General features: G+C 32.5%; 1 protein-coding gene across 1 annotated transcript in view; it reads left to right on the top strand.

The window, feature by feature from the left end:
• Nucleotides 1-3,728: 3,728 nt before the first annotated feature.
• LOC145323864 (tubulin alpha-1 chain-like) overlaps nt 3,729-23,242 on the top strand; it is a 24,588-nt gene continuing 5,074 nt past the window's right edge. Inside the window, exons 1-12 of the mRNA XM_080166448.1 lie at nt 3,729-3,830; nt 4,473-4,586; nt 4,884-4,955; nt 5,910-5,992; nt 8,504-8,571; nt 9,525-9,653; nt 11,108-11,200; nt 13,628-13,705; nt 15,010-15,101; nt 20,218-20,305; nt 21,180-21,228; nt 22,912-23,039. Of these exons, the coding sequence (XP_080022574.1) occupies nt 3,769-3,830; nt 4,473-4,586; nt 4,884-4,955; nt 5,910-5,992; nt 8,504-8,571; nt 9,525-9,653; nt 11,108-11,200; nt 13,628-13,705; nt 15,010-15,101; nt 20,218-20,305; nt 21,180-21,228; nt 22,912-23,039 (1,056 nt within the window). The 5' untranslated portion in view covers nt 3,729-3,768. The remainder of the gene's footprint in view (nt 3,831-4,472; nt 4,587-4,883; nt 4,956-5,909; nt 5,993-8,503; nt 8,572-9,524; nt 9,654-11,107; nt 11,201-13,627; nt 13,706-15,009; nt 15,102-20,217; nt 20,306-21,179; nt 21,229-22,911; nt 23,040-23,242) is intronic.

Genomic DNA, 23,242 nt, shown 5'->3' with positions numbered 1-23,242 from the left:
ATAGCGCCAAAACTACTTGACCAATCAGGAAGTTTGACCACACTATAAAAAGCTTAGGTAATGACCTTTTAGCAAAAAAAAATCTTTGGACGTAGATGGACGTGTACAACGAGCTAGCCGCGTATATGTTCAACAAGGCAGATTCCAAATGCGCCGGTGGTTTAATGGATTCTCGACTAGGGCCCACTGAATATGACCTCAGCCCATCTGTAGGTGAGGTAGAGTTATGCAAATTGCTAGGGGTACCGTTAGATACATAAGTAAGACACTAGAAAAGACTAGAGCTCTCTATCTGAAATGGCTTGGCCGTAGTACTCCAGCAAAGTGAAACGGGGCAGATTTTGAGATGTAAAAAACATCAAAAACCGTGAAAATTTCTCAGTTCTTGACTTTAGGGACCCATATTGAACTTTAAAACTCATTTTAGACTATAGTTTGCGCTGACAACCCTAGCTTAAACTTCATGCCATTTCTAAAAAGGTAAAGAACGTCGTTCTAGCTCAACTGTGGTCCAAATAAGAGCCTCCATGTATAAGGGTAGCTTGAAAGTTGGGCGAATTAGTAGCCTGCGGCTACTCACGTTCCTAAGGAAATGTGGCCTCCCAGCAGCCTGATCTTAATTCAATGGACTTTTTGGCCTAGGGCTACTTTACAGCATGCACCAATAGACGTGCCCATGCCACAAAGGCCTCCCTCATTGCCACTATCAAGGAGAAATACGCCAGCTTGGACAGGTACATTTTGACCTGGACCTGCCGGCGGTGGAGGAGGCGGGTAGAGGCTGTAATTAAGGCTGGCGGCGATTTTATTGAATAATCTAATAGTCATATACCTATTTTGCTTGCCAGTTTTTAAAATTCAATAAAATCTTTAAAATTGACGATTTTATGTTTATTTGTTTAGAAGTTAGAATTTGTCCGGTCTTATTTGCCCCACCCTGTACTTGCCCATCCAGCTACACGCCTGCCTGCCCCTTTTTTCCGTGTTCACATCACTTGCCCCCAAATCTCTTTTCTCTTTCCCTGTCATCTGAAAAGATCCAGGGAGATATTTCTAGTAATTAATTACAGAATGGTTATGTCAGTCTGCAATACTGGTAATCTTATTTTCAAATTATTGTTTTTTTTCTTGGAACTTTTTTCTTAGTTTATGGTTTTCTAGATTTAATCAACAATCACTTTACAATTTCCACCATATTTTCGGGATTATTCTGTTTTTCATGGCCTTTTTTCAAAAACTCTTAAATTGAATTAATTGCCCATTGTCCCCTCCCTTACTCCCTGGGTTAATTTAAGGAAAGGTTAGAAGAGCCCCACATCGAAAGTACCTGCCCTGGGGTTAAAAAAAGTTTATTTGAAAGATAATGGAGAGGGAAGAGGTGGCTGCATGATAAGAAAAATGTATAAGTAAAAGCACCAAAATATTGGTTTTGAATCTTTTTGATTAAATTTTCAGTAATAAGAAAATGTCAAAGAAATTGTATTAGTAAATCCTTTTTACACGTCATAACTTGATATATATTCGAAAATATATATATATATATTTTTGTTTTTATTGTACTTTTTTTAACAAGGAAGGGTCTTACAAAGTTATTTTTACATCATTTAATCATGTTGATAAAAATCAATAAAAAAATGTATCTATCTCACTTGCAGGGAGGCTCGAGGATTGACCACCTACCTCCCTCCTTAAAATTTTGTTTATAGATTACCTTTTTCTTAAGAGATAAACCTAAACCTTCGTAATATTGACCTAAAAATTGCTGAATGTGAAAAACAGACCTCATCATAACTTTCACAAAAATACATTTTTTTGGAAATAAAAATTTAATTTTCTTTACCCAATTTCTGGATGTTTCAATTAATAGTAGAAAATCAGCTTTATCCTCCAAAAAAAAATATTTGTAATTGCAACTATGAGAAATAATCAACCCTAATAAATAATAACTGAATTGATGATGTTTTTAATCAAAGTAAATCAAATAAGAGCTTCACTCCACTGAAAAAATGTAATCTAATGGCATCATCTGTCGATATTAAGATTTTCTGTCAACCCCTTTTATTCTTTTTAGAAGCGTAGCCACTCTTCAATTTGAATTTTATACCTTCATATATACTTAATTGGAAAAGTTGATTTTAACCATGCACGGCTAAAATTCATTGCTAAGATTTCAATAACCTGCAATGAGAATTTAAATTGAGATTTTGAAAATTCTAGAGAGATGCTAACAAGAAAATATGCTTTACAACTATGAGAGATAGATGTCTTAATTTATTCATGATAATCCACATTGCTTATGATCAAACCATCGCCACAATACCTTTTTGGCTTTCTTAAATAGTTTTTTACCTTACTTAGAAATTATGTCAATCTTGTTTTCCTGTGAATGAAAATGAATTTAGTTTTATGTGATATTTTTTAGCTCTACTGCAGGGATGCAAGGATAGACATGTAACCAAAAATGTAAGCCTAGTGTTTTCTGAAGCAGATAGGAGGAGTGAACCCTTAATTAAATTTAGAAACTGTACATCACTCAAATCATAAAAATTTATTGAACTATAAAAAGCTATAATTCATTTGTGTATTTCAATAGTTTCTTTTTGGAATATTTTTTCAGTATGGCAGAAAAATATCCACTGAATTAGAACTGTTCCAAGCCATACTGAAAAATCACGTATAAAATCGTATTACTGACACTTTTCCACAATAATAAAATCAAAATTTTAAAATCAATACAAGTTTGTTTAACACCGGCCTATGGCCACACGGGGCTAACAAAACTAGTTTTGATTTTATAATTTTTCTTTTTGATATCCGCGGATATCTGATGTGTAGTTGTCAAGAGATATTTTAGTTTTTTTTTTCTGTCACCAAAATTTTTAACAAAGAAAAGGAAGATTGAACCTAAAAATTTGAAAATATTTTTTTTTATTTTTCTTTATAATTGAATTCAAATCAAAAGAAACAAATGCTATTATAGTTTAGTCTATTTTTAGGCTATTTTCAAAACAAAATTCAATTAATTAATATTTTTTATAAGGGTAGAAAATTGAGTTTAAGAAATAAATTTTAAAAATTAATAAGGATTTAAGGATTGGACTAAAAAGTAGAAAAAAGAAAAGTTAGCAAAGATTTTTATCTAAAGAAAAATCAAATATGGAATTTGTATTGTACACATTTTTTAGATCTTTTTCCTACATTTCATAAAAAAATGAAATATTATTTTTTGTTACAAAGCTGAGGTGAATTCTTGAAAAAAAATTGCCGCACTAAAATCAGTGAGGCTCAATTTTTAGAGGGAATAATTTTGCCTGACTATAATTTTTTTTAAATTCACCTCTGCTATATAACAGTCTTTGTTTTTATTAGCAGTTAGGCCCCTAGAGGCCTGTAGGCAAACTTGAGTTGGGAAAGACGGGGAAGTAGACCCGTGTCCATTTCTAATAACTGTTATAAAGACAAAGAGAAAACTAAATTCAGGGGGTAATATTTGTTTTATAAGATTTCTCTTGGGAGGGTGGTTGTTCCCCCCACCGCCTTCCCTAATTAAAAATAAAAGAACTAGTTTTGAACCTACACTGGACATATGGAAAGCTATATTTTAAAAGAGAACCGTATCAAATTACCCAATTATTTTCATATATTTTATGTTTCTAAATATATTATTAGATACTTTTGATTGAAACAAAATCTAAATATAAAAGCATAAATGAGATTTTACTTTCTGCAGATTAATAATTTCTCATACACTTGTTCCTAACTACCAAGATGCGTGAGGTCATTAGCATTCACATTGGACAGGCTGGCGTACAGATGGGCAATGCCTGCTGGTAAGTTAATTTCCAACCCTGTGTGGTAAAGCTCTTTAAAGTGCCTATAGAAAAATGACGTCATACAATATGAATGACCAATGTAGGCCAATACACAGACCAAATTACCATTGACAGGCCAGTATGCATTTTGAATGACCTATGGAGGGCCAGTATGATATAATTTCTTATAGGCAGAAAAAAAACCTTCTGTGTGGCAATGAATCTGATTTATTTCTGACTTAGAATGGCTTAGAATCGGTTCTCACCTATACTGAAAAAGCATGTATCATATGTAAAATAGATAGCTAATTTTTCCCTAACTAATAAAGAAATTAAATGAAATCCATGTTTTGTTGGCCAAGGGTCAACTGTACTGTCTGGACCATGGTATCCATCCTGATGGTATGATTCATGATGATCATGGAGATAGTATCAATATGATTTTATTATATATTAATCCTAGGGAGCTATACTGTCTGGAGCATGGTATCCATCCTGATGGTATGATTCATGATGATCATGGAGATAGTATCAATATGATTTTATTATATATTAATCCTAGGGAGCTATACTGTCTGGACCATGGTATCCATCCTGATGGTATGATTCATGATGATCATGGAGATAGTATCAATATGATATTATATATATTAATCCTAGGGAGCTGTACTGTCTGGAGCATGGTATCCATCCTGATGGTATGATTCATGATGATCATGGAGATGGTATTAATGATGACAGCTTTAGCACTTTCTTCAATGAAACTGGATCAGGAAATCAACATATTACAATCCATAAGTTTCAATCCAATTTTATTTTAAAGAATGTATTTTAACATGCTGCCAATAGGTTTCTCTTTAGGAGTGCAAATGCCACTATGAGAATGTTATAGTTGAAATCATTAATTGATTGATTGATAGACCAAAGAAGGAATTTTAATCTGACAAAAATTACATTAGGAATCATATTGAAAAGTTTAAAATCAATAGAACAATTCTAGTATGCCTAATTAACAATAAGTGGTTGTTTTTCAAAAAATGGATGTGTTTATATATTGATTGGTGACTCAGGTAAACATGTACCCAGAGCAGTCATGGTGGATCTGGAACCTTCTGTAGTTGATGAAGTCAGAACTGGAACTTATAGGAATTTTACACTTGCATAATGACCCATAATTAATATTTTTATTTGATTTTTCATACTGAAAAGTTTAAGTTTAAGGATCATTTTTAAAAAGTATGAAACATAACTTATAGGATCAAGGCAAATAAAACAGAGGTTAATTCTTGATTTTTCATTTCATTTTTCTGTATTTCTCATAAAACTATTAAAAGTATAAGGCAAAATCTAGGATTATACAAAATAGTGAAAATCTTGGCAAAGATAGAAAAAAAAACATTTTTGATATCCTTACATAAAAGTAACGGGATGTTTGTATGCATGTGAGCGTTTGTGTGTAGCAAAAGATTTCATTAATCACTTAAAGTATGTGGTTCTCCTGCACATTTAAGCCTCTTTTTTCAGGAGGGTACCACCACCCTTCCTTAATAGTGATCGCCTGTAGAAAAAAATGACCCTTTTTTTTACTTTTTCTTTTTAAAAGTTTGACTCACAGAAAACCTAAAGATAGTAACTCAAACAGTTAATTTGCTGTGTTTTATTTTTGATAAAAAAGGTGTTTCCGGTTGTACAAAACAATAGATTTTCTTAACATCAACAAACAATAGATTTTTTTTGTGATAGTGTATTGAAAAGTATACAAATATTTCTTTTGTTCTTTCAAAAAAAATAATGATGAAATTTATTCTTTTTACAAGTCAGAATTTTAATTTTAGAAAACTATTTAAACTTAACTAAAAGTTGTTTCATCATATATTTCACCACAAAGAGGGGCCTTAACCTTGCGGGGCTACCCAATAACCCATACAACCTAACCTGTCCTAAAGTAATGATTAATCAAATGGAAAGTAACCTCCTCCCTTAATTATAATTCATTTTATAATTCATTGGAGGGGAGTTCTATGAACGACTAGGAATTTTGAGGGAAACCCCAGACACAGTTTTTTTTTAGGCAAAAATAAAAGTGTAAAAATGGTGCAGATCTCTGTTCCATCCTGAACAGCTGATAACTGGGAAAGAAGATGCGGCTAATAATTATGCGAGAGGACATTATACTATAGGTAAGCACTAATTATAGAGTTGCTATTCTCTAGGATTTGTTTGTTGGTCTATTTCTCCTTTAACCTTTTAAAATACATATTTATAATACGTTTACAGAGGACATTATACTATAGGTAAAGTATAGAGTAGCTTCTCTTTAGGATTCGTTTGTTGGCCTTTCTCTTCTTTAAAATCATTCAACAACCATTAACCAAAGTTACCTCATTTACTAACTCAAAGGGATGGGGAGGGTAGAAAAAGAAAGAATGATATAATAAATAATAGATAATTACTAGACCTTGAAAAAATATGTTTATGTCTTTTGAGGCATGACAAAAAGACCGACGTACAACATTCTTTGTATAGGGGCATTATTACAAAACAATCAGCAAACTATCTCGAATAGTGGTCGTGATAATCAAATTTAAAATCATAAATTATTTTATTAAGCAATTCCTGTAAGTATGATCTGTTAAATGCCATTTGAAAGTCAAGCTGCTATAAATAGAGTTTATGTTGTCATGAAGCAAATAATTTTCTTTATTTTGTTTGTTAATTAAGGTATAAGATTATAGCAAGCTAAAAGAAACAAACCTGCTTTTATTAAAGTCATAGATTATGACCTCGTTAACTCCTGGACAAATATGGTTCCTCTTTAGGTTAGAGGAAGAATTATAACTTTTCTTCTATACTAAATTTGATAGTTTAGAAACGACATTGGTCCTGAAATGGATGTATTTGCTAGTAAAAAGATAATGCTGCAATATTTTTCTTTATTGCTGGGCTAATAATGACATTGATACAAACTTTGAATAAAAAACGTTTTGTAATTTTGTATTTTTACACCTCTTTATAATTAATAAATTTGTAAGTTTGATGAATCATCAAATGGCCATGTGTCATAATTTTCATTATTAACCCTTAACGGTCGGGGGGGGGGGGGGCGTTGAACGCCCCCCCATCCGGTTTTTTCTATCTCATTTTCTGTGTGTGAAAGATGAAGAGCCCAAACTGCTTGACTTTTTAAGTATGGGTATGACACATAACTGAGAGTTGGAATTTTTTGAATATCTCCATCCTGGCGGGCACAGGATGCCAGCAAACCTGGCAGGGTCATCCAGGTAAAGAGCAAAAATATTATTTTGACTAAAACAAAGCATTTAATCATACCAAAATACTAAAAAATCCTCTAGTAGTACATCCTTATATGAAATACAGGTGTTCAAGTCACTTTCAGGTTCCAGGTATGATCCTGCAGGTCCTGATCCTCCAGGTCTCCAGAAAACTTTAAAAGGCTCCTGTGCCCGCAATTTTTGACTTAGAGACTTCAGATTTTAAACTTAAGCTTTTCTTACATGTCTACATAAAGTATTAAAATTTTATGAAGATCCGCCGCCGTTTTCCCGCCGACCGCCGACTGCGGCGGCTGGCAGCTGCCAAGTACAGCTGCGGCCGCTAAAATTTATATTTTGATATTTCTAATGTAAAATTTACATAAAGATAAACATTTTCTGGGAAAAAAAATTTCTTCTAGCTTCAAAAATAAGAAAATTACAGCCGTTTGAAATTTTTAGGTAAAAAAGGACCTAAAAACAAAGGTTGTTAAATAAAAGGGTGAAGGAAGCGAAAATTGACTAAGACTTATAAAAGGTCGGAAATTCATTATCAAACAGGGGACTTGCACAAAAAAATTTAGCCCTCTAGCTCTAATAGGAACTGAGATAATAAGGTGGGGCGTTGAACGCCCCCCCCCCCCCCCGACTGATTAAGGTGCGGCAAGGGGCCCGACTGTAAAGGGTTAAAATATTTACAATCAATATATTTAATTTATTTATGAATTATTAATTGGTATTATATTGGGGAATGTATAACTATTGGTACTCAACTTTTACAAAATATACATGATGATTGTTTTGTTAAAAATATTCTGGGTCATCCCCCAAAGTTCTTTGTTTAGCTCAAATAATCATCCACTCTTAAAAATATTTAAATCTAAATTAAGGAGGGGGAGGGGTAGTTTTTCGTTTATTTGTTTTTTAGAGTATAGTCCCTTTCTTGACAACGCCCTTCAGTAGCTTTTCTTCTATTTATAACCCTGTGTGGGGCTCTAATCCTTCAGGCCAATCACCTAACCCTGTGGGGCAATCAATTAACCTAATATAACCTAACCTTACCTTAAATAAACTATCAAAATACGACAAAACTCCCAATAAGAGGCGTTGTCACGAAAGGGACTATACCCGTTTATTACATTATGTTTGGTTAGGTTAGATTATATTTGGTACAGGTTGGCCCCCAGGGTTAGAGCGCCACAGGTAGAGGCTCCACTGTGCTAGGCACTCTGCAAATGGTCCGGTATGAAGAAAAAATAGGTTTTTTTTTTAATTGGACAGAACTAAATATTCTATTGTTCGATCTTTTATATTTTGTTGTTTTTAGATACATCAGTTTCCATGAAACTACTATATTATCTGTTTGTGAGATAAAAAGGTACATACTTTTAAAAACCCTGCTTACTCTTGAATTTTTAGGGAAAGAACAGATAGAAGTTACTTTGGACAGAATAAGACGACTTTCAGATCAAGCTTCGGGTCTACAGGTAAAGATATAAAAACAAGGACAAGCAACATTGAAACAGGTTGACGTCACATTGTTATTTATATTCCTAATAATGGTTTCGGCCCGAGCGGGTGGTAAGAGGTGCCCACTAACCTATATTATTCATAATTAAAAAAAAAAGGGTTGAGTTAATTTTTTGGTCAGAGCTATACTTTATCCAAAGGATGCTGTTGCCCCTTTGCACATAAATATATACAGAAAGACATCCTGTTACTTCAGCCTCTAGAGGCCTTTTAAGGGGAAGTTGACAACTGTTCATTTTTTGGGGGAGGGGGATAATTTTTTCTAGAGGCGATATCTCTTTTTGGGGTAGTTATAAACCTTCCCTGAATATCAAAGAAGATACATTTTCAAATACTAATAGTAATAGAATATAACAGACATATAGAAATACACACAGCTAGATAGACATAATGAACTTTTTATAAATGGATACCAAATCTACATGGAATTTAATTGTACGTTAACAAATATAATAAGCCAACATTGAAATGAAAAATGTGCTATCATTAGCAAATACTAAATGACAAACACTGTAGGCGTAAAACATAAAACTAATTTATGACATGAGTATATTAATTTATGTAAATTACATTTATTTCTTATAGCAACGTTTTACAAATAGTTGAATATTAAGTACTAGCGACTAGTCGACCCTCTACCCCATTTGCGATTTTGATTCTAACAAGAAAAGGAAAATATCGGTTCAGTGGTTAGACAGATCTTTGGGTAAAAACTATTATTTAACTTAAGTTTCAAAGCATTTATATAACTTTAACGGCGGTTTCCTTAAAAGTGCCTCCCCTACTCCCTACCCCCTTATTTAAAAAAAAGTAAAGGGTAGGTAGTTTTTCGTTTTTTATGTAAGTTCATTGCTTGATAGGCACTTTAAGTGAAATCACCTTAATAAGCCAAAGGTTACTTATTTTTTAGGGATTTCTGATATTTCACTCATTCGGTGGTGGAACTGGTTCCGGGTTCGCATCCCTTCTCATGGAGAGGTTATCAGTGGACTATGGAAAGAAATCTAAACTTGGATTTTCTATCTACCCAGCTCCGCAGGTCTAGTTTTAATCATGCAAGATTGATTAATTTTAATAGATAAGTTAACCATAAAGCAAAGCAAATTAGGGAGGGAGGGGACTTTGGACAAAAATTACCAATCGTTAGTTAAAAAAGTTGAATCTTTATTGTTTGGTTTTAAACTAAGTGAACAAGCTTTTTCACCAATAATTTCAAGCAACAGATGGGGTAATTTTGTTTATCATCATATAATTTACTTTATACTTATTTTTTAGGTGTCAACAGCCACAGTAGAACCATATAATGCTGTTCTGTACACCCATACCACTCTAGAACATTGTGATGTTGCTATCCTTGTTATTATTTTAGGTATCAACAGCCATAGTAGAACCCTGCAATGCTGTTCTGTACACCTATACCACTCTAGAACATTGTGATGTTGTTATCCTTGTTATTATTTAGGTGTCAACAGTCATAGTAGAACCCTACAATGCTGTGCTGTACACCCATACCACCCTGGAACATTGTGATGTTGTCATCCTTGTTATTATTTTAGGTATCAACAGCCATAGTAGAACCATACAATGCTGTGCTGTACACCCATACCACCCTGGAACATTTTGATGTTGTTATCCTTGTTATTATTTTAGGTGTCAACAGCCATAGTAGAACCATACAATGCTGTGCTGTACACCCATACCACCCTAGAACATTGTGATGTTGTTATCCTTGTTATTATTTAGGTGTCAACAGCCATAGTAGAACCATACAATGCTGTGCTGTACACCCATACCACCCTAGAACATTGTGATGTTGTTATCCTTGTTATTATTTAGGTGTCAACAGCCATAGTAGAACCATACAATGCTGTGCTGTACACCCATACCACCCTAGAACATTGTGATGTTGTTATCCTTGTTATTATTTAGGTGTTAACAGCCATAGTAGAACCATACAATGCTGTCCTGTACACCCATACCACCCTAGAACACTGTGATGTTGTTATCCTTGTTATTATTTTAGGTGTCAACAGCCATAGTAGAACCATACAATGCTGTGCTGTACACCCATACCACCCTAGAACATTGTTATGTTGTTATCCTTGTTATTATTTTAGGTGTCAACAGCCATAGTAGAACCATACAATGCTGTGCTGTACACCCATACCACCCTGGAACATTGTGATGTTGTTATCCTTGTTATTATTTTAGGTGTCAACAGCCATAGTAGAACCATACAATGCTGTGCTGTACACCCATACCACCCTGGAACATTGTGATGTTGTTATCCTTGTTATTATTTTAGGTGTCAACAGCCATAGTAGAACCATACAATGCTGTGCTGTACACCCATACCACCCTGGAATATTGTGATGTTGTTATCCTTGTTATTATTTTAGGTGTCAACAGCCATAGTAGAACCATACAATGCTGTGCTGTACACCCATACCACCCTGGAATATTGTGATGTTGTTATCCTTGTTATTATTTTAGGTGTCAACAGCCATAGTAGAACCATACAATGCTGTGCTGTACACCCATACCACCCTGGAACATTGTGATGTTGCCTTCCTTGTTGATAATCAGGTATCTTGGGAGAGGGGTTGTCGATTAATTTAATCATCAGTTATCTTTATCATTCTTTAGAAGATTAATCCATATAGATGAAATGATCATCTAGTTGAACTGCAATTTTAGAAGCAGCTTAAAGTACCTATAAAAGAAGACGTCATACAATACGAATGACCCCTGAAGGCCAGTATACATTGTAATTGACCAAGGGTAAAATGTATACTGGCCTATCATTTGTCTTTTGTTTTGTATGACGTCATTTTTTATAGACTATAAATAGATAAAAGAAGCAATAACTGACATGTTATTCTAATATAACATAATATAAAATATAATTTATGTCGACTACGTGGCATTAATTAAAAGTTGCCATGACTGACATATTATAGAGATAACGTTATATTAATGCCAAAATATTTTTTTATTGATAGAAGCTTTAAATTCAGTTTTTAAAAAACCTATTAGAATCCAGTTTTCCCTATATACAAAGTGTATTCTACAGTTTATCAGGGATCTTAAGGGATAAGACAATGAACAATGATTTTATGTATAAACCCAATGATTATAAACAAGATTGCCCTTTTCTGTACAATAGAATTTTGGTTGAAAAGTTTGAACACAACAAGCTTAAAAACAACCAATAAAATTACCCAAAGTTTTGAGCAAACGTAGTTATAATACTTTGGGTACCAGTGTAGATTACAATGTCTCCTTCCTCCCTGGCAGTTTAGTGTATTTAAGTATGTGCAAAGTTGTTAAATTAAACCACATAATACCAAAGGTGTGTAATCACAACCACACACGTGTCATATTATTCAAACCAAGGCGTTTACTATTAGATAAAGCAAAGATCTCGTTAACCACTACATAATTCATAATTTTATGGAAGCTTCACATAGGTCCCCGGATGGTTTTAGATTGTATTTTTTTTATTTAAACTTTGTATTTGGTAATATATATATTTTTCTCTAAACCATATTAAGTTATTATAACTGTACTATGCATAACATTAATTTTGATTTTTTGTATCTTAATGTAGCATGTAACTTAAATTCAAACATTTGTAGATTATAAAAAGAACTTAGTTGAAGCAAATGAACACCTAATACCATATGCAGATCAACTGAAAATAGTTGCCGAATGTGTACGCAGTTTCCTGAGTGTTTCCTCATCCTAGCTCATTATTTACTACTAGCTAAAAAAGCTTCAAACTTCAAAAAAAAATCAAATTTATAATGTATAATGTATAAATCGTTTATACATTCAAATTTTGATTTTTTAAGGGAAGTTTGAAGATTTGTAGCTAGTAGTAAATATTGAGCTAGGATGAGGAAACACCCAGGAAACTGCGTACACATTCGGCAACTATTTTCAGTTGATCCATATGCATGCTTTTCATGGAAACATGTAACGTTAATGAAGTAAAATTTAACATTTTCAAATTTTATACATAATTATTTTCTGAATGATTTATACAGTCTTAGTACCTAGTCATTTGGATGTAATACATATTTAGATGAAGGTCTTATAAAATCTATTTCTGCTATTTTCATACTCACTTATGTAAAATAAATAAAATGTTTTACAATTGTTTATCTTATTCCTACAACAAAATGTATACCTTATCCCTGAGAAACCCATCATCCCCCCGCTATGAAAGTTGTAAACAAAGTTTTAAAATACTTTTTAAGAGTGGATAAATAGTTTAAATTTAGACCAAAACTTTAAAGAACTTATAAAATGTTTTTTTTATTCTATTTAAGGCATACAAAAATAAAGTTAAAAAACAATTGAGTCCATAAGTAGCGCAGCAAAAACGAGTCAACAACTTTAAAAAACAGTTTAAGTATTATACAGTAAGTATTGCATTTTTAAGACGATAATATGGATGGACCTAAGTTGAAGAGGATTTGTATTACTAAAGTATTGACAAATGGGACACTAGCAACAAAGTCATTACACATTACAAGCCATTCATGACAAAATAAAATAAAATACCCTTTCTTTGGAAGACGTAATGTAAAAATAGTTATTTATCTCATCGTATGATAGTAAGGTTTTCCGCGGATGATAAAATGAAAAATCTTAAGATTGAAACCAGTTTTGTTAGCACCAAGGGGTCGATGTTTTACATGGTTTTTCAGTATGGCTGAGAACCGGTTATAATACAGCAGTTATTAATCGGTTTCGATGCCAAGTTCGATATAACTTGATTAGATTACAATTTATCTTATTAAAATTCATTATTTCTGCAAATAAATATTCATCGACTTGTTTTTAGAACCTATTATAAGCATCCTAAATTTGGCTATAGAACGGTCATCATATACATTTAGTATATTCATAGGCTATCTATGACCTGTGCAAAAAAAACTTGGCTATAAAAATATGTAAATATGTATATCATGTACATTTAGTATTTAGATTAATTCTATTTTTTAGGCTATCTATGATCTGTGCAAAGAAAACTTGGCTATAGAACGTCCAACATATACAAATCTGAATAGACTTATTGCACAGGTAACCTATTCTTCCAACTTTTTATTATTCTTATCTAATAACACATAACTTTATATATCTTGTATATTATTAATTTAAATATTTAATGTTTCATTTAACTATTGAACTAAATGGTTAAGACAATGGCCGTTAAATTGATATACAAACCCAATATTAATTCTCAATATTACCCCTTCTGTAGATTAAAATTATTGATTCAAACATTCAACTTAATAAATCAACCAATCAAATTCACTAAAATCCCCAAAGTTGTTAGGCCATCGAATAAGAAAATTTGGGGACTATTGTAATAAACAGCCCATTGTACCCTCCCTCTCTGATAATAGACAGTTTTCCAGAGTGTCTCTTTTTTTCTTTTTCTCCCTCGTTTTTTCATATTTTTCCTGCATATTTTAGATGAAAATAGATGTGTAAAATATTCAAAGTAATTCCACCTATTCAGAGGAAACAAGGACAGTTGAATGCAAAAGTATAATGTATCTCATCCAGAAGCTACCTTATACTTTACTATCAGCTACACCCCTTGAGCCCTCAAGAAGGGGGGATAAGGAGTTGAATTCGACCCCTCACCCTTGAACAATTTAATGTCCTATGATCAGCTACATTGTAAAGGAGGTCCATATCGGACCCCTTTGGTGCAAAAAGAGAAACAGACTCTAAGACATCCTGTTACTTTTTCTAATGATTCAATTCTTACAATTCTATTCAAATTAGTAGGTTTTCATGTTTGAGGGAAAGAAAGTGATGTAGATCAAAAATACCATTATCGTGCGCGGAACCTAACAAAACTTAATATCTTATTTTAGCTATAAAAGAAGCGACTTACTAAAGTTTATTCAAAACAGACAGTCGAACTATATACAATATCAAACCTGTAGTGCAGTTACGGTTTTTGAAAATTGGATGTAATTTCACACGTATTTTGTAACTTTTTCAGCATATAAATATTGCATTTTAAGAATTCAATTTTGTCCCAAATCGTGTCTAGTGCAAAATTCTAAGTAAATACTTTCCTTGATATTGTAGATCTTTTATTCCCGCAGTTTTCTAGATCTTTTGTGGACACATATGAAAAGACAAGCAGACAATAACTTCTTTAGAATATAGGAAAATTGAAAATCAAAATTGTTTTATTGGGAGGGGGAGGGTAAAAATAAAAAATTATATTTGTTTTGGGGTGCCTACCGCCAAATTAATTTGGGGGTGGGGGGGTTGTAGGTAATCACCGATTTATCCCCCCCCCCCATTGGACGTCCCTGGTTTGCAGATTTTGCAGATAATAATTCACATGTATATGTTCACAGATAATTTCCTCAATCACGGCGTCCCTGAGATTCGAAGGAGCATTAAATGTTGACTTGAATGAGTTCCAGACTAATCTTGTTCCATATCCAAGGTAAATGGATAGATAGATAGATATATATATAGATAGATAGATAGATAGATAGATAGATAGATAGATAGATAGATAGATAGATAGATAGATAGATAGATAGATAGATAGATAGATAGATAGATAGATAGATAGATAGATAGATAGATAGATAGATAGATAGATAGATAGATAGATAGATAGATAGATAGATAGATAGATAGATAGATAGATAGATAGATAGATAGATAGATAGATAGATAGATAGATAGATAGATAGATAGATAGATAGATAGATAGATAGATAGATAGATAGATAGATAGATAGATAGATAGATAGATAGATAGATAGATAGATAGATAGATAGATAGATAGATAGATAGATAGATAGATAGATAGATAGATAGATAGATAGATAGATAGATAGATAGATAGATAGATAGATAGATAGATAGATAGATAGATAGATAGATAGATAGATAGATAGATAGATAGATAGATAGATAGATAGATAGATAGATAGATAGATAGATAGATAGATAGATAGATAGATAGATAGATAGATAGATAGATAGATAGATAGATAGATAGATAGATAGATAGATAGATAGATAGATAGATAGATAGATAGATAGATAGATAGATAGATAGATAGATAGATAGATAGATAGATAGATAGATAGATAGATAGATAGATAGATAGATAGATAGATAGATAGATAGATAGATAGATAGATAGATAGATAGATAGATAGATAGATAGATAGATAGATAGATAGATAGATAGATAAATAGATATATAGATATATATATAGATAGATAGATAGATAGATAAATAGATAGATAGATAGATATATAGATATATAGATAGATAGATAGATAGATAGATAGATAGATAGATAGATAGATAGATAGATAGATAGATAGATATATAGATAGATAGATAGATAGATGGATAGATAAATATATATAAATAGATATATAGATAGATAGATAAGATATCTAATAAGTGTATAATGGATATTGGAATTCTATATTGAAAGAAAGAAAAAGTATATATTTATTGTATTGATATATCTAAATATGAAGGAAAGTTAAGCTGGTTGCCATTTCTTATTTCTTAGATTCCTACAGTGTTTTTTTATGTACTTATATCCTTTTTGCTTAATTCTAACTTGTCTCATTTTGTCAGGGAAGATAATGGGCATAAATCTAAAACGTATTTAAATGATTTTTAAAAGTAAAGCATTGGTAAATTTTGGACATATCACACTGAAAGTTTTCCTCTAGTACCACAAGAATTTAGGTAGGAGGAAAATTAACCCCTCCTGTATATTTTTCCCGAAGAACAAACAATGCCATTTCTAGTGGTCAAACGCTGTCTGGTGTCATGTTGGAAGGGTGACGCAAATTTCAGATAAAAGCGATGCTTGCAAGATTATTTGATTCGCTATAGTATAAAGATGAAATTTTCACGTGCAATTGATCCTTCCTCCCACAAAGTTTAATTAACCTGCAATTGAGAACCCCCTCCCCCCCCCAAAAAAAAAGAAAGTAGTTTCCCCAATAATTATATCAGGGAGAATGTATTGACATATAAACAGGCGCAACTTATAACTTTATACAGCTGCGAATTTTGAAGAAATGTTGTTCTACTAAAAAGTTGGTTTTCTGTATGTATTGTCATAGTGCACTACACCTAGTTGCTGCTGGGATAAATAAGATCCCATGTACACTTTTCCAGCTATATAAAAATAACAAATTAGGCAGGGCAACCACAAAGATGATATAATACTGTACAAAAATAGTACAATGTATCCATTGAAGCATAAAGTTTTAAAGACTTAGAAAAAGAAGTTTTTACGCTTTTCTATAGCATTTATTTGCTAGAAATAACTGTTATATAAACAACCAGGAAAGCTTGTTTAAAATAAAAAGTAAAACCTTGATAATTATTCTTATTTACATTCAGCTATTACAGTTAAAGTGCAGTGAATTTGAAATACGAATATAATAATTTAATCATCATAAAAAATAATCAGTCTGTTAGGATCTTGATAACCACTGAACAAATTGAGTTCTTAATTCTTCCCGGGATGGTTTTAGGCTTTTGTTGTTTCTTGGTATGTTTTTTGGCTATTGTACTTCCCTTCTTTCCCCTAGATGCTATGGACGAAGCTGCTTGCAAAGTCATGAAATTCAGTATTTTTATCACAATATCTATCTTATTGCTTTCCTTTTTTTGAATAGAAAAAAATATCTTTTCTCTAATAATTATCATTAAGCTATGCCTTTGATAGCCTTTAAATATTTTAGGTTTTAATATTTGTATATTATTTATATGGCTATTGTCCAATTCCTTCATGATTTTTGATTAAATAACATTTGTTGAGGTGAAACAATAAGAAATTTACAAATCATAATCTTAATGGTGTACCAACACTTCTGCATAAAATATCAAACAATATCGAAACAAATAATAAAGTAAAAGGATCTTTGTCTGTTTGTCTGTTTATCTGTCTGTTTGTACCGAAGGATCTCGCTAACCGCTGAACCGATCGGGTTAACCTTAACAGGGTTACAGGGTTGCTTCTCATAGGTCCCAGGAAGGTTTATTACTATTTTCTTGGGGGGTGTGACACCCCTAACCCCCCCTCAAAAAAAAAAATGAAAAATACCCCCCACAAAAAATTATTGTTTTTAACTAAAAATAAAAATGAGCACAGGGGTCATCAACCCCCCTCCCCCCAAAAAAATTTCCACCCCTCAAAAAGTATTTTTTTACTTTTTCTTTTAAAATCTAAAATAAGAAATTGGGTTATCAAATTCGACTCCCCCCTCCTCAAGTGCCCCTAGAGGCCTCTAGGGGGCGTAGTCGCTATTTATTAATACAGCACAAAATAGTTTATATCCAGAGAGAGAGAGGGGTCAATGGGCTGTTATTCTGCCCCCAAATTTTTTCAATAAACTTTTCTTATTAGTTGGCTTAACAGATCTATAGTATAGACAGATAACTACCTGCCCTCCCCCCCCCTTTCCAAGGACCTCTTCGTTTGCTAGCAAATTGTTTTCTGTTACTTGACACTATTGGTTGATCTTCAAAGACCTAATTGAGAGTCTTTACAAGGTCATTGGTATGGGGACATACAGTTATCTAACCCATTCCCCTTCTAGTGTTTTACTCTAATGTTGGCTTAACAACTTTGGGGACTTTTACTGAATTTTGATTGGTTGGTTGATTGAGTGTTCAAACGTTTTCACCTCTGATTTTATCTTCAGAATAGGTAATTGTGTGTGTCATTATTGGGGATGTACATAAAGATCTCTGGTATATTCCCATTTTCTTTATATTTATTCAACCACTGCTTTTGTTTTTTAGGAAAATTAAACAATATCCTTATACTAAAGGAACAGGATGTTTGTCTGTTTGTTTGTGTGTCTGTGTGTCTGTACCGAAGGATCTCGCTAACCGCTGAACCGATCGGGTTCTCCTTAACAGGGTAGATTCCTATGGGTTCTGGGAAGGTTTATAACTATTTTGGAGGAGGGTACAACCACCCTCCCAAGAGAAATGACAAAAAAAATCGAAAATTTTAAAAATATATGGGAGACTTCAACGTAACATAAAGAGGATGTAACGTAGAGACTTTAACAAACAAAAACATCTAAAGTAGACGCTAGTTGCGGATATAATAGGTAACCAATTGTGATATGATCCTCAAATAAAAAGTTTCCATTATATGTTCAATCAATCTTTATATTGGCAATAAGAAGCTGATAGGGACACAGAAATAAATCATATAAAAACATGTACAAAATAACAATCACAGCAAAAACACGCTTATTGGCATTTGAGTGGCTGCGGCTGAACACGGTTGATGTGTTTTAGCCGACATCACTTTTATGCTGTATGTCGAATTGACCGCTAATAGTGTTTGATGCTTTGACTGAAAGCTTTGCTTTTAAAAAAGTCTCAGCAACCGCGCGTTTGAAGCTTCAGGAAGATCTACAAAGTGTCCGAAAAAATTAACTGTGTGATGTCAATAGCTCGATATCTTCTTAATAGATTTCCTTTCCCACTTCTTCTCTCATCCCTCATTTTTATGACGTGACACGGCTCATTTTTCTGACACTTTGTAGAGATTCCTGAAGCTTCAAACGCGCGGTTGCTGAGACTTTTTTAATTAGGGTCCATACGTCTGTAACGGATAACTTTTTTCGTTAATTTAGGCATGTTAGAATAGTCCTATCGATTTAAAACTTTGTATGCTCTGACACTATACAAGTTTTTATGTCTGTTTGTCCTACAGTTTCAAAGCTTCGCTTTTATGGATGTTGTCATCCTTCTTTTATATCATTTCACCCTTAAATTAAATTTTTTATCTTTGTTCCATTTCTTAGCACCATTGGGTAAAGAATAAATCATTTTTCTTGTTCTATGACACTCCAATGTGACCGTCCAACTTTTCTTATATTCGGTTGCCTAGTCTAAAATGTCAAGGAAAATAATTAGTTGGTTCTAAAAAAAAACTTTTTGGTCTTTTAACAACAATCTCGCATTATCTAATTTTTGGAATAAGGATTCTTAAGATGTTTAGGCACAATATTCAAGCAATTTGAACTTGAGCAAATTTGGAGCAGATTTGTTGCAGATTTTTGTAAAACTTCCAAGCAATATCTCGTGTATTTCATTTAATATTTCTTAATAATGTCTAATTTGTTGAGCTTTACTTAGGTTGCTGCCAGTTGTACAACAAGCAAAAGAACAAGAAGTGTGTTTTTTATAAAACAATTTGTTGTATTTTTGTCAATTTCAATAGAAGATGATCAAAGTAAAAGAATAGAGGAGGAACGAACTATATCTAATCATGTCCATAGAGTGTTGAACCTGTTTCTTTTTTTTATTGGGTATTAGAAATCAGCTAATAGCGTCGAAAAAATAAACACAGTCAGATCCTCCAGAAAGTAATTTGCTAGCACACAGAAAGGGTCTCTACACTTTGGAAAATTGTTGTATTTGTCTGGATTTTACTTTAATACTTATACATTTATTTTAAGATGGAAAATATATTTGTTTTCTCAATGGTAAATCACACCTTTACCATTTTCTTGGATGTTGTCATCTTTTTTTATATTCAGAATTCACTATCCATTGGCAACCTATGCACCCCTGGTATCTGCAGAACGGGCCTACCATGAGACTCTTGCGGTTGATCAAATAACAAAGGTACAAATAGGGATAGGATATTGGATGAAAAATTAATTCTCCCTCCTCTCAAAGATTGCTTCTTTGGTCCTATTTTGAGATATATAGTCTAACATTTTTAATTCTATTAATGGAAGGTGATAGGAGTCTTAGATAAAATGAAAATTAAAATAAAATACATTTCACTGTGGCGTGCACACGGTTCTGTCAGGTGAAGTGCAAAGCGAAACAGAAAATTTTGACATACCCCTCCAGCCAAAATCGAGGGGGGTGGGTTTAACTGTTTACATATAAACTCCTTACCAATTTTATGGGTTTTAGGAGAGATTTGTGGGTTGGGCACATATGGGGGTGTCCTGTCCACCCCCCTTATTTTTGCTAGGGTGGTAGATACACCCCCTTCTGCACGCCTCTTCTTTTAGTTATTATTTAAGATTTATTTGGAAGAAAAATTTAACTTTTGGAGAATTGTTAAAATTTCAACCCACATAAACTAAAATCTATTGAGAAGAACAAAGCATATAAGAATAAAATTAACTATCTTTATTCAAGTGAAATTTGAGGCGTAATTGTGACAAAAGTTAAGCACTTGAAGTAAAAAAAAAAAAATACGTCAACCCTCCAAAAAATTCACACCGAAAAAGAAAAATCCCCCCTCAATAATTTATTTTTTTTATATTTCTTGTTAAAATAAAAAGTAAATGGTCGACTATCCCCTTTCTTAGGTGCTTCAAGAGGCATTTTTTGGTGTAGTCGCTAGTTACATAGAAGAAAAGCTGGTTAAAGCTACTTTTTGAATCATTAAGGTATGTTTTGAGCCGAACACTCAAATGGTGAAATGCGACCCTAGGAAAGGTAAATTATTTCAAATTCTAATGAATATTTGTTGATTAAGAAATGCTTCGAGGCCAGCTCACAAATGGTCAAATGTGATCCTGCAAAAGGTAAATATTGGTAGTTTTGGATAAACAGGATCTTTAATGGATTTAATATTACTTGGATCTTACACAAGAATATTATGCTCTATAAGACAGTGAAAGTTGTAGCTGACTAAAATAGCAATTCCACCCTTCCGCCACCTTTACCCAATACCCAACCCTTTTACTGGATGAATTAATTGACCAATAACCTATTGACCTAAATTGACGACAATTTTTAGCTTGTCATAATATCCACGTATATATTATATCCATTAAATTTTTAAGAAAACAGGATTTTTAAAATGCTATTTTTAAAGATTTATTATTACTTGGATCTTACATTATGCTCTCTAATTAAGTGAAACTTGTAGCTGACTAAACTACCCCCCCATCCGGCCCCTTTACCCCATCCTCATACCAATAAATGATGTCCATGTTAGCAACCTAAAATGACAACAATTTTTCCCCTGTCATGATATCCGCTTATTTATAACATCCGTTGTATTTTTGGATAATAGTACTTATGCTTCTTCAAAATCTCTCAAGATAGATTTCAATTGAGATTAGAAAAATTAATAACACTTAACATTCACTTATTAGAAATATTATCAAACAAGACTAATAATGTTCTTATGACTTTCATATGATCAATATTTAGTTAAAATATATCAAAAAGTCCTACTTAAGATTTTTTTTTATCTTTTTTGGGTAATGGTCCTAGGTTGCTTTCTGATGCTAAGCCCTTTAAGATTCTATGGCTTAAGCCATTAGTGCTATATGATAAAAATTTCAAGCTAAACTAAAAGTTTTTTAACTGTGCCAAATTCTTCTTCTTGGCATTGAATAAGTTGAGAAGGAAATAAAGAAAAGAGGAATAAGTTTCTTTGAATGAATTGATATAATGTACAATTTAATGTATAACTAGCAGATGCGCTCTTAGCATCTAGGAGCTTTCTATTTATAGAACTATAGACTTAAACCATCCCTAGACTTAAATTTTCAAGTAAAATAGCCAAAACAATCCCAGGACCTATGTAAAGCTTCCCTTAAATAGAAATTCAATCGGTTTAAGAGATATTAAAATCTTAATCTTCAGACAAAAAACTTACTACTTCATATAAAAGACTTACTAAGTTACTATGGCTTATACACATCAATTTTATGATAATGTTAAAAATTCTAAACATACGACAAATATTCATTTTCCTCCTGTACTAGAATCTAGGTCATACGTAAGATTTAATTATAGATATAATAGGTTCTGTTAACTTTTTAGAAGAAAAAATATTATCTAAATGATAACTTTTATTAAATAATTTTCTGAGGAGTATATCTTTAATTATATTTTCGTGTATTTATCTCAACCTGTTTTTACATAAAATATAAATACCAATTACCCAATGAGATAAACAAAAATACCCCTCCTTTGCATTAAAAATAATGTTTGAAAAGTTTTAACTCTAATAGTTTGGGAAAAAAAATTCAACAAATGTATCCAAAGAAGTTATTAAGCCAAAGAATAAGATAACATATTTATTAAACTTACAATTTAGTCCAATATACTCTCCAATTGAAACATCATACGATTTCATTGAGAAACAACAACTATATTTAAGGAAATCCATACTACAGTCAGACAGACATACAAACAGATTGACAGATACTTAACTTTTATAGAATCTTTATAAGAACTTGATTTACTACTAGGTAAATATATGGCTGTATGTTTGCTGTACCGTGGAGACGTGGTTCCCAAAGATGTGAATGTGGCCATTGCCTCCATCAAATCTGCCAAGTCAATCCAGTTTGTTGACTGGTGTCCCACTGGCTTCAAGGTGACTTTTGGTGATTTCACACAAAATACCTGTCCAACACTTTTGATCTTTTTAAAATAGATTGAAAGTAAGGAGGAGGGGGGGTAGTATTTTTTTCGATGTTTAACCACTGCGAGGGCCTATACCGTCGGTGGAATAACCCTTATGTGGTAACCAGTACCCCTCTACTTTGGTTTATTTAAAATAGTTTTACTAAAGAAATC

This window comes from Acartia tonsa, chromosome 7, assembly GCF_053477335.1.
Source record: "Acartia tonsa isolate MP-2025a chromosome 7, ASM5347733v1, whole genome shotgun sequence".
In the NCBI taxonomy this organism is placed as follows: domain Eukaryota; kingdom Metazoa; phylum Arthropoda; class Copepoda; order Calanoida; family Acartiidae; genus Acartia; species Acartia tonsa.
This window is presented reverse-complemented; position numbering and strand designations above follow the sequence as displayed.